The 17,974-nt window shown below is 39.3% G+C and overlaps 1 protein-coding gene across 1 annotated transcript in view; it reads right to left on the bottom strand.

The window, feature by feature from the left end:
- Positions 1 to 3,411, bottom strand: part of LOC122797651 (sorting nexin-13-like) — a 426,576-nt gene extending 423,165 nt beyond the window's left edge. Inside the window, exon 1 of the mRNA XM_044066191.1 lies at positions 3,343 to 3,411. Within this exon, the coding sequence (XP_043922126.1) occupies positions 3,343 to 3,399 (57 nt within the window). The 5' untranslated portion in view covers positions 3,400 to 3,411. The remainder of the gene's footprint in view (positions 1 to 3,342) is intronic.
- Between the last annotated feature and the right edge of the window lie 14,563 nt (positions 3,412 to 17,974).

Below are 17,974 nucleotides of genomic sequence, written 5' to 3'. Positions count from 1 at the left end.
CATGCCTTAAGATCTGCAATGAATTGTTCCAGGACGAAATTCTTACTGTTCCTGACTAGTCTGGATTGTGGTTGATTTGAAGTTGGACACTTGTGCTTAATAATAAAGGTAAATCAGGTGGTCACTAAGGTCGTTGGGAAGGGTCCCTGTAGTATAATTCTTTGGAGCCTTGTTTGTAAGTATCCAGTCAAGGATGCTCTCTTTTTGTTGGGCAATACCCATTCTGGTAGGAGTTAGAATATTCTGCGAACTTCTTCTGCCCTGTTGCCAAACAGGCAGTCCTGATTTAAGAGCGCATCCAGTAATTTCACTTTAACATGATCTGGCAAGGATTGCTCCTTAAGCCAAGCATGCCTTCTAAGTACAGACCCAGTTACCGTTGCTCTGCAAGATGCCTCTAGTGAATCAAAACCACATTGCAATGTGTGTTTACCAACTTGTTCAGCAGAATGCATTAAATCCTGTAAATCCTTATTTTCAGCACAACCAGAAAACAACATAATTTTCTGTTTAAGCAATCCAATAATATGCAGCTGATACTTTAACATATAAAACTGGCAATTCAATGCCCTAATGGCCAAAGTTGCAGAGGTTCAAACCAAAAAAGTGGTGTAATAGTGCTCAAATATAAACAATTAAACCAAGAAGGAGACTAATGTTGTGAGTCCTCAGAAAATAGTTTATTGCAAACAATATAATTAAGTGCTTTTGTCAATGCCAGTTGACTTCATCAGAATAATTAAAAGTCAAAGGAAATGGATTTAAGTAGTATAAGCTCAACAATAATTGGTTCATCCTTCCCCCAATGATTTAACAAAAACATTTCCAGCTGATAAATATCCAAATCAATTCATGAATATTAAATATATACTTGCAGAAGTGTATACCTTCTTACCCCATCTATCCAGAGCCTTGGAGTCTCTATCAGAGGAGGTAGGATTTTTGGCAGTAGTAGCTTTAATGCCCCTGGGTCCCTGTGAAACGGTTTCAGTATCCGCAGTAGGATTTTTGAAAAGGAACTTGAGAGTCAGGAACCCTGTAGTATCTACCAGGTTTTCTGGAAGCAGGAGGTAGAGAGTCAGGGGTCATGCTAGATTCCGAAAAGGCATCATCAACAATGTCCAGTACAGGAGGTATAGCTAAAGGCCTGTGCTGGGGCAGGAGTAAGAAATCCCTAAGCCTCTTTTTCGAATCAGAGAAATCCTGACTTTCCCCAACGAAAATGCTCCCTGACAGTATGCAAGGTTTCACCAAAAGAGAAATCCTCTGGTGGAGAAGCAAAGGGAATAGAGTCCTCGGCATCAGAATCCTCATAGGTAGATAAGGGTAAATCCTGGTCATCAGAGGAAACAGAAATTTCAGAATCCTGGTCAGAAGTATCATAAGCAAACTCAGTCTTAGGTCTCCGAGAGGGAAGGTTGGCTTCGCCTGATTAAAGTAATAAGATCTTCAGTCATTCTTATCATTCATTTTTTTAGGCATAGAGGCCTGACCATGCAGTCTGGGCGTCAGTTTTCTAGGCATGGTTCGAGTTTTAGGCCTTGAAGGAGAAGATGGCATCTGTTTAATATGCAAGTCAGTAGGCCTGAATACACCCTCAGAAGCCGGTGCCTGCACAGTGGCTCCAGACCCATCCAGGGTAGAGACATCCGCAGGTTCCACAGTTGAAACATCTCGTGGCATACCAGACTCCGAATGGGTCTCAGTAGAGGCCTGCAAATCTGAAGTAGCAGGTAAAGCGCCTCACTGAGTACCGGCAAATGGGGTGGCCTGTCTCTATCTTTACCTTTGCTTTTTTTTGGAATATCGGTAGTCGATTGGCCTACCGAAAACATATCAGGATAATTAAACTGAGAACCAAAAAATTTAGAAGCGCAAATATACCGACGACAGATAGTTTGTGGTTTAAATAAGGCACAAAACCGACAGCGAGGTGCGTCATGGTCGGGGCCTAGGCAAGGAATACAGTACGAATGAAAATCTTTAAGAGGTATTTGCTTTCCACAAGAAATGCAATTATTTACTTTTACTGACATCGGATTAGAGCAAGAAAAAGTTTCCCCAACGGGGTACTTGGCTTTTAGTTGAAGACTTCGGTTTCGAAACTCGAAAACTAAAATTTCAGGAGTCGGCCGACCGGCACTTGCAAACTGCTTCGACTTCGAGCACCGCACGGCAAGAAAGACTGATGCAATGATGTCGGCTGCATGTTTTAAACCCCTGACGTTATAGAAGAATTGACAGCAACCAATGTAGGACCCAAGACATTGTTAATCAGGCCGACTGAGGGCTACTGCAAGCAGATAACCCAAATGTAATGACTAAAACAGTGAAACACAAAGAACATCAAGATTCTGCAACTGATTTATTAAGAATGCTGATTGGATACTCCATTGCATCTGTAGCTAAATTTAGGTATTCCAGGGGAGTGCTGTCGACTGAGGAGGAACAAGGTTGTAGTGTACTATAAAAGCTTTTTTTATGAGGTTATAGAAACAGGCTGAAAGGTAAAGCGGGTGGAGTTGTGTGTGTATTGGAGAGGTTGCAGTTACATGAGTTTTGTGAAGGAGATGTGCTAGAATTTAATGTGGGGGAATTTAGCTGCATGGAAGAGGGCGTTAGGTGAGTCTGAGGTTGCATTCTATGAAGTAAGTATTGAAATAGGTAGCTGTTTGAAGAGGGGGAAAGACTAAGTGTGGGCTGAGATCCTTTTTTTGTACCTGGGTTGATGAGAGAGGATATGGAGGCTCAGAATTTTTTTAGTTACAGCAAGTACGTTTCTAGTGTGTTCCCATCTGGTGAAATCCAGTGTAATCTCACTAAGGCTTGAAGTTGCTCATCTTCAAAAAAGCACTACATGATGTAAAGCTACCTGTACAACCACTTACATTTGTAAATATGAGATTAAGGAAAGCAAGTCAGTGTGCAAAGGTAGTGCAGTGGCAACCAGCAATGCAACATACAAACAATGAGAAAGAGCAAATAACAGTCTCTGCACCACAAACCTAGATGATATAGATCACAGGACTCCATATCACAAAAATATGCAAACAGCAAGAGAACCCAACAAAAGCCACCATGCAGATGTAATAGACAACATATAGTCACATGTGCATATGCACAACAATAGACAAATGCACTACAGTACATGAAACATGGCACAGAAGTTGATAATTTACAGCTAGTAGACATGAAATACACAGTGAAATACACAGTGACTAACAATGCATACTAAAATACAATATGGATATCTTGTAAATTTTATATGTCAGTGTATACAAAACAGCAAACCAAGCAGAGGTAGGTTTAACTATAAACACAGTGACAAAACAGAGTACTCACTATGCACAATGTCCAAGGCATCGAGCCTTCTGCAGCATGCCACAACAATGGCAGCATTCTGCTGCCTCTTCTTGTCTGCAAAAAAAAAAATGTACGACTATCAGGAGTTACATCCGCACACTACAACAAGGTACATTTCATGAAACAGCAGAAAGACAAGTAATAACAATCACCAATACCACACGTATAAAATACCATAACACCCAACACAATCACATACATATAGCCAAAAAACAGCTAGTGACTTACTTTTTGACGGTTCATAAGAAAAACAGATGTCTGTCATCATTTAAACTATATATTCAGACTGCGACTTCCAGAAGTCTATCAACATTAAAACTATGACCATCACAGTTAATATCACTCTTTCTTAAAGTTATTTTATATAGACATAATTCATATTTATAATATATACACACACACACACACACACACACACACACACACACACACACACACACACACACACACACACACACAAACATGCATACATAGACCATTTATAAAAAAGTCTGTTTTCATTTAAAATGATTCCTGAGGTCTGAATGTTTATTGAAATGTCACTTTGGAGTTGTGGAGCAATCCACATATCTCTCTTTCTTCAATGAGACTTCTGTACATGAAGCATGTAAAAAGTACTGTTCCAGCTGCATTGCAAGATTCAGCTGGAGACTCAAGGACTGTTGACTATTAAGTTAGACTTTCTTGCAACAAGATCTATACAGAAAAGCGCCACAAGAACTGTTAGAACCTCAACCTTGGCAGCTATGTCTTAAAAAACATCTTTACAATTTCTTCACTATCAATTTCCATCTTCCCCACAAACAAGACAATCTTTTTTTTTTTTTTTTTTTAGCAGATTTACCAACTACTTCAGCTTCATGTAACAGAGACTTCAGGAAGATCACCGAAAGGGAGAGCATCATGTAGGATTTTTGGAAATTCAGGGTGACCCCTAGTTATAATGGAGCCCCCTGGTAAATGTTGGGTCTCTTTTTAGCTTCCTGAATGAGGGAGTTGTCATGAGAATATACAACTGTCCTTGCTTCTGCAAGAGGCAACTACTGGTTTATGATATTTTGAAAAGACAATATGCACAGCAGATAAACAGAAGAGTAATTGCAAACTGATAATGCAGGTCCCCTGCAAAAAAATTTGAAGTAGCATCTGTGGTCTTTGTGAACAGAAAAATAAAAGCAAGTTTCTTTTATATCCAAAGAAACCATCACATAGTTGGTGTGCAGGAGGAGTACTAGGATCTGATAAGTCAATATCTTGCATGCTGGCACTTTTGGAAAGATGTTTAGTTTAATCACATCTATAATGGGTCTCCAAGCGTTGTCCTTTATTGAAACAGGAAAGTATACAACAGAATTGTTTGCATGCTCTTTGAGGGAAAATATTTCTATGTACACCCTGTTGTAGGAGCTCTGCAATGATAGGTTGGGATTATTTCTTTGCTGTCCTTTGTGGTATTCTTAATATAAGAAAAATATTTTGCTAATGCAACTTGAACTCGACACTGTAAAACTCCACTGCCAATCATGAGCGAACAGGTGATCCGCTGTGGCAACCCCTAACCGGGAAAAGCCGAAAGAAGAAGATTTTGCTAATGCAACTTGTATCCTTCCCTGATTACCTAGAGAACCCTGGACTGTCTCCTGGTGGGGGGATTCATTTATTTTTATTTTACATTTGTTTACCGGGCTAGTCCAACTGGATACATTTCCATTTTCAGCAGAGGCCCGGGGAGAAAAGCTCCACATAGAAACAAGCACAGAGAAATTATCTACAAAAGCAAAGAAAGGAGGTAGAAAATACCAGGCAAAAACATGATTCTAAACTACATTACACTAATCATGCATATATACTAGGAAGGACATCACCCAATTTCTATTTCAGAGTACAAGATAGAAGAGTTCTGTTATAGTAAAACATCTGTGGAAATATACAGTACATTCAGCAATTAATAACACATCCAAAGTTTTATAATAATTTGTAACAGTTACTACTTGCAAAGGTGCTTTTGAAACAAGCTCCACAAGAGGAAGCAGTAAAGAGTAATGAAAGAAGGTAGTATAAAAGAATAATTAGTGGAATCACAAGATTAGTCAGGATTGATGCATGGGCATAACCAGCGTGTTTGAAGATGTTTTTTAAGTTTTTGTTTAAAGAGGAAGGGGGAGGGAATATAGCAATAACCCACGCCTGGGTGTGGGTAATGCTGGATTTACCCACGGTTGGCGTTGGTTTGGTCCCGAGGGCTTCGCCCTCGGGACCAAACAAAGACAACCGTGGGTAAATCCCGCATTACCCACACCAGAAGTGGTTATTGCTATTCTAATGACATTATTTAAGAAAAGAAATAATTACTTTTCTTAAATAATGGCATTGTATACGCCTCTTGCTGCCCTTCCGCAGCTGTCTGGTGTTCATGGCAGTTCTGATGTACTGCGCATGCCTCGCAGTACATCAGAGCTGTGGGAAAAGCAACGGAGCATAAGATCTCCGTTGCTTTTACTATCTCGCTATGTTAAATGGGTTTAACATAGCGAGACAGCTTTAAAATAAGCAACGGAGATCTCCGTTGCTTATTTTAAACTGTCTCGCTATGTTAAACTCATTTAACATAGCGAGACAGGTAAAGCAACGGAGATCGCAAGATCTCCGTTGCTTTATTGTCGCTATGTTAAAGGAGTTTAACATAGCGAGACAGCTTTAAAAAGCAACGGAGATCTGCGTTGCTTTTTAAACCTGTCGCTATGTTAAACTCTTTTAACATAGCGAGACAGTGTTTATACTAACGGAAAAAGTCCGGCGACGGACCTTTTCCATTAGTATATTGAGGGATTTACAATGGGCACGCTGGTTGGGCTGGCCAATCAGCGTGCACGTTTTAGAGGAGGCATTGTATAATAGAATTTAGAGCAGTAGGTAGAAGATTCCAATTTTACCTATGATATTGGAGAATAGGGAGTCACCAGCGATGCTGTTAGACTTAGTTAACCTCACAAGAAGTTTGCTCGAAGAGCATAATGAATTTAGATTAGTATAAGGGGAGATAAGGTTAGAAAGTATAGGGGTGTTATTACGTTGGTAAAATATCCTATGGACAAAGGTAAGTTGGGAAAGTGTCAGCATGTTTTTTTAGTTCAAGCCAGTTTAGTTGCTGTAGGTTCTGACAGTGGTGAGTTCTAAATGGGTTCCCAGTAGCAAATCTGGCAATGCTATTCTATGTGTTTGCTATTTTAGTGAGATTATTTTTCTTTAGGTTAGTGTATATGGGTGAAGCATAAAGAAGAGCAGAAATAAGATGAGAGTGAGCAAGTGTAGTTTTGGCTGTGGGAGTTAAGGTTTTACTTCTGTAGAAGAAGCCCACTTTTCTATTTACGGTTTTAATAGTGTTATTAATGTGATTATCAAAAGTGAGGTTATTGTCGATTGTGATACCTAGCAGCTTGGTGGTAGAGTCAGGGGATATATGTGTGCCATTATTGGATACAATAGAGATTTCTATGGGGGTGGGGACTTACTATTAGGCCTAAAGAGCAGAAGTCTGGGGTTTTTTGGCATTCAAAAGGAGGCAAAGTTTCAAGAACCATGCCCCAACTGTGCTAAATACATTCTGTGTTAGTAGTTCAGATGTGGTTTTAGCAGAACATAAGAGTGTAGAATCATCTGCATATTGTATACATGTAGCTTGAGGTATTGCTGCATGTAGGTAATTTATGAATAAAGATGAGAAGAGGTCCTACAATGGAGCCCTGAGGGACACCAAGAGAGACTGGCAGAAGGGATGAAAGTTTGTTTTCCCAGAGAACTGCCTGTTGCTAAGGTAGGAAGTGAACCAGTGAACAGCCTTGGGGTCTAGAGAAAGATATTCTAGGGTTTTTATGAGCAGGAAGTGGTTTACCATATCAAAGGCTTTTGACAGGTCTATAAAGAGTGCGGATGAGAGGATGTTGTTGTTACGGTTTCTATTGATGTAATCGGTAAAGGATAGGAGAGCTGTGGTGGTACTATGAAATGGCCTAAAGCCATGCTGGCAGTTAGCTAGTAAGTTATATTGAATTAAGTGGTCCATTAGCTGACGGTGAATACATTTCTCCATAATTTTTGTCAAGGGTGATAAGAGTGCTATAGGCCTGTAGTTAGAATACTCATTGGAGTTACCTCCTTTATGTAAAGGGATAATGTGGGAGATTTTCCAGATAACAGGGATGGTTCCTTCAATGATGGTTCTATTTTTAAGGCTGGATATGGGATAGGCAACTGCTTCAGCTGCTTTTTGAAGGTATTCAGATGGCAACTGATCAGCAGAGGGGGTACAGGGTTTAAGTTTTTGGATATAGGTGGTAGAGATGGGTTGTAGTTGGAATATAAGGAGATTAGGAGATGTGGAGCTAGGGAGGCTAGACTTGTCTATGGAAAGGTGACTGGCTAGTGAATTAATGGTGTCAGTAAAAAAGGTATTAAAGGCATTAGCAGTTTGATGTGAGTATTCTTTTCAGCCCCTAAGGGGGAAGATGTACTAGACTGGCCTGGGTGTAGGAGTCTATTTAAGGTTGACCAGAACCTTTGGGGGTTGTTATGGTGAGTTTGCTGCAATGTACAATAGCAGTTCTTTTTGTCTGTGAAGATGGCTTTTTTAGTACTATTTCTTAACTGTCTAAAGGCTTATTGATCAGTTAGTTTTGGTAGCTCTCCACTTAGCCCAAGATCTGTTCTCAAGTAATATTTTTTGTCTTATCTCTTTAGACAACCAGGGGGTTGGCTTGGATTTAACTCTAATATATCGTTTTGGAGCATGTTCATCAAGGATTCTTAAGAATTTGGCATTGAAATATTTAACAGCTTCATCAAGGGGGAGAATTTTTAGAGGGTTCCATTTACAGGCCTTTAGTTCATTTTGGAATGATAATGGGTTAAAGTGTTTATTACTTCGTGAGATCCTATAGGTTGGGGTGTTAGTAAGGTCACTCTTTTGTCTTATGATGTAAGTTAAGGTATGATTGCTTACATCATCAGGCAGAGTTCCTACTAAATAAGTTTGTTGTTGTTCGTTAATAAGAATCCAATCTAAAATACTTCCTTTGTTGTTAGTTTTATTGATTCTTGTAGTGGTGTTGATTGTCTGAGTAAAGCCATGAAGATTAATATGTGAGGAAGGATTATCTGTATTGACAGAAGACCAGTCATAATTAAAGTCTCCTAATATGATAGTTTCTTGTGGGTAAGTAGAGGATACCCAACTTAGAATATTCTCTGTTGTGGTATTATTATTACCAGGAGGTAGATAGATACAGATGATAGACTGATGTATTAGGGTTTAGTTGTAGTTTAGAAATAAGGAGTTAAGCCTTACTATCCTTTAGTGGGTTATAAGGTACAGAGGAGATCTGTAGTCCAGTCTTAAACAGCAGTGCTACTCCCCCACCATTACGTTTTATGCGGTCCAGTCTCAATATGTTGTAGCCTGGGGGAAGTATTGCATTGTCTTCAGTACCAGGCTACAACCAAGTTTCAGTAAGACAGAAGATGTCAAAGGAGTGAATATCAAGGAGGACATGGAGATGGGCAACCTTGTTGTTAATACTGCGGATATTGAGATGCCCTATAAGTAAGGCATTACAGACAGTAGTTAGGGTTAGAAGGGCAGAGTTTGTGATATTCTAAGTTGTGTCAGTGGAGACATTAGTTGGTCCTGGGTTAGGGTGGATGTGACCATCGTTTAGGGTTGGAGTTTTAAGCTCTAAAGGTGGTTTGCAGGAGAAGCTGGTTAGATATTTCAGTCTCCTTATATTTGGATTATTGAATTTAATATGTGCAAGTCGATGGTATTTGGCTAGCAGGTAGTTGGAGGTGGATGTGATGTTTAAATGAATGTGTGTTTGGGTAGTAAATTGAATGGCTGTTTGCTTGAGAGAGTAATTAAAGTGGTAATAATTAACTTTTTCATAGGAAGTAAGGAGATAGGCCAAGGTGAAGACTAGAAAAAGTGTGGCTATGAGTATTAGCTTGGTTAGGCTAGTTTTAGAAGTCTTAGTTAGGATAGTTTTAGAAGACATACTGCTAAGAATAGTTATAAAACTCTACAGAGATAGAGTTAGGATATAACTACAATTTGAATTATAGGTAAGGTAAAGTCTTTCCTGGGAAGAATAGCTACAGGTATGTGGATAAGGTAAGGTACTATAAGAAAAGGCAACAGAGAAAGTAGTTAGGAGGAATAAGGTGGAGTTGTATCAATTGACAGTTGCATAGGATAGGTTGATTCAGGGAGAGGATGTGGTAAAGGAAGTACAAGTGTAGGACCACTGGGGTGGGTGGGACATGGGGGTAGGGTAGGGGAGCGAAGCAGGGCAGAGCCAGTTAGTAGATCGTGTGGAGCCAATCGGGCCTTTCAGAGTAGCTAAGCACCGATGTCTCTTAGCTAGGTAAGAAACACCTTATTGTGGGTGTTTAACAGTAAAGTTTATACAAATCCAGCAATCCCTTACTCTGGAAAGGAGTCTGCTGTAAGATCTTTTAGGGAATAAATTGGGTTAGCAGTAAGTAAGATAAGCAGAGAGATCCAGAGCAATGCTCCAAAGTAGACTAAAAGCTATCAGTCTCTGTATTCTGCTGCCATCTTCATAAAGATGGCCTACCAAAAACCTCATTGTCCCATCACAAAAAAACACAGATGCTACTTCAGATTTTTTGCAGAGGACTGGTATCAGTTTGCAATTACTCTTCAGTTTTTCTGCTATGCATATTGTTTTTTCAAAATATCTGGCACCAGTAATTGCCTTTTGCAGAATGAAGGGCATTCACATCATCTCACGTTTGGACAACTGCCTTATTAAAGAAGCCGCTCAGGAGGAAATGAAAAGGGCCCCGCCATTTAACATGGAGCTCCATTACAAATTAGGGTTCAATATGAATCTCCAAAAATCCTGCAGGATACTTTCCCTTGGGTGATCTTCCCAAGGTCTCTGACACACAGTTGAAGGCTTTCCTTCCTCCAAAGAAAGGTGCAAGCCTAACAGTCTTATTACTTGGATCCAGAAATTTGATATCCTTTTCACTGCAAGTAAAATAACCAACAACCCCAAGGTGGTAAGGCAGTTTTGCCCACCACATTGTTTGAGGGGGAGCAACTGTGGGAGGGAACCACAAAAGTCATGGCTGCTTACTGTTGGAATTTGTGGCCCAAGGCTTCCCTTTGTTATTGTCACAATTTATCTCACAGATGGTTCAGCATAACCATCTGAAACCTAGTTATGCATTTTTGGCTGTTAACAGCTCTGGCGGGCATAGCAGAAGAGACATACACATTCCATTTTTCTTATCAGAAAGGGTATTAGGAGAATGAAGCAACTTCAACCCTTTATCTGAATCTGTCCCTGGATTCCTATAAAGTTGTTTGTGGGAGTCTTGCACCTTTAGAGATACTATGTGGTTTCTTAAGTACAAGAGGTTATGAGTCAGGTTCCTTAGAGATTGTTAGGAGCTTTACAAAATGTCATTTTTAACGGGGAATGAATTGTTATGGGTTTCAGTACACCAGGCCCAGCTGGTCAAAATATCATTTTTGGGGGATGACAGAAGCTTCTCTGCCTTCCCATTTGAAGAAATTCTTAATTCTGGTACGAGTTTTTCCAGATGAGATCTTATATGTGGAATCAGAGGAGCTAGTGCCCTAGTTATAACCCACAAGAGATGTGAGAGAAGTGGTCCAAGTTCCATCCACTCACTTTCCTCGGAGTCTTCAACCTTGGATGGAGTGTGGTCTCTTTTCCGTTTAGAAGATGGGACATCTGACACTGAAGGTTCAATTCGGCAGAAACGCCAACGGGACTATACAGAATATACAACATCAGAACAATCCAGACAAGGTGGCTATAAAAGAGGTAAATGGTAGTTTTGCCTCTAATAATATGGACAATTATGTCGTAAATTTGTCTAATTACTTGTTCAGTGATCATGAACTTTCTGTGTTAAATTTGGGCTTGAAATTCATCCCCACGGTGGTTTCTAGACTCCATGATATGCAAATGGATGTATATAGATTTAGCAGGAAGTTATATTTAAAGTATTTTTTTCAGTCTAAGCTCTGATAGTAAGTTAAATACTTTAGATTCAAGTTCTTCCAGTCTAGATGACAGTTTTTATTCGTGCACTTCAGACGAGCCGCCTAACGCTTATGTTAAACTCAATACGGAGAATGTACCGTCGAGCAGTAACTTTATACCTAAGGTTAGGCACTATGAAGTGTCTAATTTTATTAGAATGGTTAATCACTCTACTGAAATAGGTTATCAAGAATTTATGAAAGATAAGAACAATGTTAAATATAATATGTCTCTCCAGGAATGGAATATTTTAACAAAGCTAAGTAAGAATAATAATATTGTCTTCAAATCTGCTGACAAGGGTAATAAACTTGTCGTTTTGAATATGATTGATTATTTTGACATGTGTATGTTACATCTTAATGATAGTAATACATATGAAATATGTGACATTGATAGGTATAATGCAGCCATTTTACAATATAGTGAACTTATACAGAAAGGATTTAGATTAGGATATTTTGAAATGAAGGACATTAAGAATAAATTTCAGACAGAAGGCTGTGGCATGGCGTATTTTTATTGCCTGCCTAAGATTCATAAAAATTTAATGAAACCTTCTGGTCGTCCTATCGTATCAGGACGTAAATATTTTTCACGCAATTTAGGAATATTTCTACACAATTACTTGTTACCATATGTTAAAAAATTACCATCCTTTTTAATAGATGTGTTTGATTTTTTGAATAAAATTGGTGACATTAAATGGAAGAAAAGCATGTATTGGTTAACTGTTGACGTCAAAAGCCTGTTTACAAATATTATAGGTTCATAGATTATTACTAAGCTATCTGCCCTTGCGAGCCATTTTAAGCCTAGCCAATTATCCCTTGTGAGACTCAAACCCTGCACCTTGTGTTTGCAAGGCAAACACCTTAACCATTAGGCCACCCTCCCAACCAGTTTGGTATTGAAGCATTGAGATTTTTTTTGGGCCATTCCCCTGTTTCAGAATTTATTATTGATTTGGTATATTTTTCTTTAACAAATAATTATTTTGAATTTAATCACACCTTATATCATCAGAAGCGAGGCACTGCCATGGGGGCTTCTTTTGCCCCCATGTACGCTAATTTAGCGATGGGGCTCTTCGAGCTAGAATATATATATAAACATTATTTTTTTCAGAATTATGTTGTTAGATATTATAGATATGTTGATGACTTAATTTTTTTGGTGGAGGGGGATCAGTCTTTGGCCCAACAATTTATTTCAGATCTCAAGTCTAATAGATTTTCTTTGGATTTTGATGGTCTAATCATGGACACACGACTACCCTTTCTAGATGTGATTCTTGACATTTCCAGTGGTTACAAATTAGTAACATCAGTAAATAGGAAATTTGAAGGCCTAGCACAATATGTACATGGCAGTAGTGGACATGTTCCTCATACCATACATTCCTTACCATATGGAGAAATGTTACGGATATCTAGACTGTGTAATGAAACAACAGAGTTTAATAGAGAAATTGATTTGCTGTTTAACTCTTTCTTGTTGAGAGGGTATAATATGACTATTTTAGAGGAAAGTTTTAATAAACTATGTGAATATTCTCAGATATATAACAAGGAAAATAGGATATGTGATTGGAAAGCTAGTTCTTTCAAAGGTCAGAATAAACAAAAACAACAGGAGGTTATGTACTTTGTTACCACCTATGGGTGTTATACATCTGAATTTATTAAAATTGTTTCAATGTTTTGGAATTATTTTAGTACTTTGGGTAATGTTAAACCATGGCTAGATGTCAGTTTGAAATTTTCATATAGAAAGGGAAGAAACATTAAAGACTTTTTAGTCAAAAGCAAGTTTAGTTTCCCCACTGAAACAATGAGATATAGCATTAATTATAAAGGGACTCATCAGTGTGGCAAGTGTAAGGCATGCAGTTTTGTGATTTCTAGTTTTGATCACATTAATAATATTCCCTTCAGAGTAAATAATTTCTTTTGTTGCAACACTGAGAGGGTTATTTATGCCCTAAGATGCCCTTGCCACAAGTTCTACATAGGGGAAACCAAGAGAGCCTTTAAGGTAAGGCTCTTGGAACATGTTAGAGACATAATTAACAATAAAACTGAAAGTCCTGTTGCTAGACATTTTTTTGAAATGCATAAAAGTGATTATATGACATTACAGGCAACAATTTTGGAACAACTGCCTGATAAGTATGAACAGTTAAAAATTAAACAGATGTTGCTGCATAAAGAAACTGTTTATATTTTGAAGTTTAAGACCTTATATCCAAATGGACTGAATGAGGATTTTAATTGGAAAATGCTGCTAGTTTAAGTTTTAATTATATAATTGTTTAATTGTTTTAAGTGAGCTAGTATGTATATAAGTATTGTGCTTTTTACTTGATCTGTACTCCTTGAAGGCTGAGGCCGAGACGTCAGAGAGACAGAAATCCTGTATTAAATCGTGCTTGGTGAATCCAGTTGTTGTTCATTTTCTACTTTTCTTGGTGCTTTTGTTGCTGTTACTGAAGGTTCAATTCTTGCACCAGTTTAAACCACTGTTCTGAGAAACCTGGAAAAGAATGGTAGAAGTGGAAGATCCAATGGCTGCATTTGGAAGGCATCTGACAAGAGGTAGGGGGCTGAGAAGTGATTTTAGTTTTAAGATCTTCTTTGCAGGGGTATCCACCTCAGATATTTTTGGCTCAGTGCAGGAAGGCCGAACTTCCACATTAAACCTCTCAACCTTTCCCTTACAATAATAATGAAGATCGTGTATCCCCCACCCATGTAGAACAATGCAGGCCACCTCAGTAGGCAATGGGGTTACGGAACCTGAACAAAAGGCTGTGCATTGGAGAAAGCAATATGGATATGCCTGGTTCATAAGCCATGGCAGCCACCAAAGGGGCTTCACCACAGATCTGGGGAAAAGGTGATCATTTTGGGATCCAAGAACACATCTCTCCTGAGCCAGCACCATTAGATCAACTGAAATCACAGAGAACTTGAAAAGCATCTCCAGCATGCCTTTGTCTTCTCTCTTGTTTTTGAGGAGGCCAGAGAAGGATGGGAAACCGGATGCTGCCATGGTGGGCCACACTAAGGCCTCGAGGCCCTTCCGCTTCAGGTATATAGATACAAAAAGAAGCCTACTCCCTAAGGTTTATGGGGTGAAGTCTTGGCAGATCTTACCAATTCTGATGATGTGATCTGCCTTAAGACAGAATATACAGCAGTTCTGTTGGTCCTTATGAGGAGCTTGACTGTTATAGCGATATTTTCCTTTAAGTATAGGCAACTAAAATAACCCAAAAAAATATTAAATTAAACTGTATGCATCTGCAACAATAGAGAAGAAAGATTCCTCATTCGGGTACTTATCTGCCACAGATCTGCAAATCTGGCTGACCACATGGAGAACACGTGAATAAAACAGTAGATGTCTGCATTCATGGACTGCTGTAAGTACAGTACAGTTGTGTAGGCTGCACTTACCAATATCAATTCATGTTTGAATTCCTCACTGCTGAAGAAGTCTTTAGGCTACATGGGTCATGTCTTGCTCAAGACACAAAAAACCTGACAGCTTTCCAAAAGCTTTGAGTGCTGATCGGTCAGCCCAAAGGAGATGCATTCAGCAGTCAGAGTGGAAGTGTGGCACGACGGAGCAAAGCAAAAAATCTTCAGGACTTTCTTGCCTAAAAGTTTAGTAGTTTATTCATCCTGAACTAATCAAACTAGAAATAACCACAGAGCAATTTCCCAAAAATAAGTCTACACATTCTGAGAGCAACGGTGGGTGGGTGCTGCCACTTAAGTGGTGAGAAATTTGAACAAATACTGTTAGGGGCAAGTGCAACTTACACAACTGCAGTATGCTTACTCCCACTGCTGCAGTAGCCGTTAGGTTATATGGATTGATTACCAAAGCCTATCCAACCTGGGAGAAGGAAGTATATGGATCCAGGGAGACCCTAGAGAATGATCCTACCAAAGCCAGTCCTAGATCTAGACCAAAGAAAGACCAGTATGTAATGCCTCATACAAGTATATGCAGAGAACCATGTAGCTGTCCCTTGAAAGCTTATATAGCTCACCCCTTTCCAATATGCCATCAAGAAGACAAGGCTTCTGAAACTGTGCTTAAATACTGCCAGGAACTGGTTTATCATGGTGGTGAGGATAACAAAAGCAGAAGACTTGGACACGTAACTGGAAATAATCTGTTTGAACTGGGTTGACCTTTCCTAGTCCTTAGTCCCAGCATAAAAATACATGACCTTTCTACAGGACTTAGTTCTGTCAAGAAATAACCTAAGCTTCCTATGCCTGTCCAGATTATGTGTAAACCTCACTGCATGGTACCAATGCTTAGGATAGAACATTGGCAGACTGACAGCCTGAGTCATATAATTCAGAAACAGCAATAGTAATCCTATTTGTCAACCACACAGCCCCACTCAAAATGCGCACACACACACACACACACACACACACACACACACACTTTTCGTGGACAACCAAGTTGCTATATTTGGTTAAGTCACTTGCTGAAGGTTAGACAAGAAGCAACTGGCGCCTAACAGAATCAAACTCTGTACCACAGGAACTACAGATCACAGCCTTACCCTCTTCACCAGCTGCCAAATATGCATAATCTTTGAACATGAATGTAGTATTTGTTCTTACTGACACCCTATTACAAAAGCAGAATAGATGCATTTATCCAACAAGAGCGCTTACAACTCAGATACTCATTTTGCAGTTGTCACAGCAGAGGAAATAGTTTTCCATGTAATGAACTGTAAATCTGTCATGACGTACAGGTTCAGATGTTGATCTTGTTATCTTTTCCAGCAGAAAGTTACAATCCCGAATACCAACCTGTTACCTCATGTCAACTGAAACACTCCTATCAGAAACTGTTTAATAACGCATTAAAAAAAGAGAAAGCTCCATGAGCAAACATAGAGAAGTGGCTCAAAATGTATCTGGACAAAATAGTACAGAGGCCAGAGGCTAGTAACTCATATATATTTGAGCACTGGTGATACAGTCCTAGATAGGGCCCTTGTTATTTGGTAGGCACCAACTAGAAACTTCTTCCAAATATCGAGATAAGAAATTCTAGTAATACATACATATTATATATATATATATATATATATATATATATATATATATATATACATACATATACACATATATATATATATATATATATATATATATATATATATACATACATATATATACACATACACACATATCCATGTATATTAAGACAGAGGTGGTAAGTTTCACAACCCCCACGCTAAAGGATAACAGTGTCCAAGATGCAGGAACCTTTACAAATGCACTCTATGAGCACCTACAAGGATGCATGGATCGTCCCATCTCTAGCAAAACCAAGACTCACTCCCCAAAGGGAAGGAAACCAGTCTTGTGGACCACTGCCATAAACAGGCTATACAATAGGTGGAGGAAACTAGTTCAGAAAAAAAGCAAATCCCAAGAAGGAAAGACATCCCTGATCAGTATCAGTAAGAAACTAAGGTCCCTCATAAAATCCCCCAAGGCTAACTTCGAAAGAAAAATAGCCAAGGATTTGAAAGATAACCACAAAGCCTTCTTTAGCTATGTCAAGAATCTAAGTGGCAACTCAAAGATATGCTCCGAGCTAGTGCAAAAAAGCACAAAATATACTGAACGCAATGATACTGCCAACATTCTGGCAGATAGATACAATGAAAACTTCACCCCCAACAATACTGGAAAAGTGTAATGTCCCAGAAATCACAGACGCACAGGTGAAAACAGCCCTTTCAAAAGCCAAAAGCACAGCGTCAATGGGGACAGATAGTGTCCCAGGCTGCATCTTGCACGAACTACAGAACAAACTATCCCCCCACGTAAATACAACATTAAACTTCAGCCTCTCCAAAGGCTACATGACCACAGAATGGCGCACAGCAACGGTTATTCCGCTCCACAAAAGAGGGGCCACAACTCACCCTGGTAACTATTGCCGCATAAGCCCGACTAGCCTGGTCTGCAAGGCTATGGAGCACATCATCATGGAACTCATTAACAAAGACATTGGGAACCTCCTAACACTTGACCCAACCCAGTCAGGCTTTGTTAACGGCAGATCATGCCTATTAAACCTGGTAGACTTCTTCGAGACAGTCACCAAGGCCATAGATGAAGGGAAGGTAGTTCACACACCCTCCCTTGAACTCGCCAAGGCTTTTGACACCATTCCCCACTCAGGAATTATAGAAAAACTCACCAGGCTGAACATAAACCCCTACATCATGAGATGGGATGCCAACTGGCTTACAGACAGAACTCACATGGTAAGAATAGCGGGCTCCAGGTGCAACTCTAAACCAGTCAGAAAAGGTGTCCCTCAAGGCTCGGTCCTGGGACCCCTACTGTTCAGCATATAGTTTTCAGAAGTACAGACAAACACAGGAGGACTATGGTTAACAAAGATCGCCGATGACTGCAAACTGGGAGCCATAACAGACTCTCCGGCTGACACGG

The sequence above is a fragment of the Protopterus annectens genome, chromosome 3.part1 (assembly GCF_019279795.1).
Source record: "Protopterus annectens isolate FY-2018-M chromosome 3.part1, PAN1.0, whole genome shotgun sequence".
NCBI lineage: Eukaryota > Metazoa > Chordata > Ceratodontiformes > Protopteridae > Protopterus > Protopterus annectens.
This window is presented reverse-complemented; position numbering and strand designations above follow the sequence as displayed.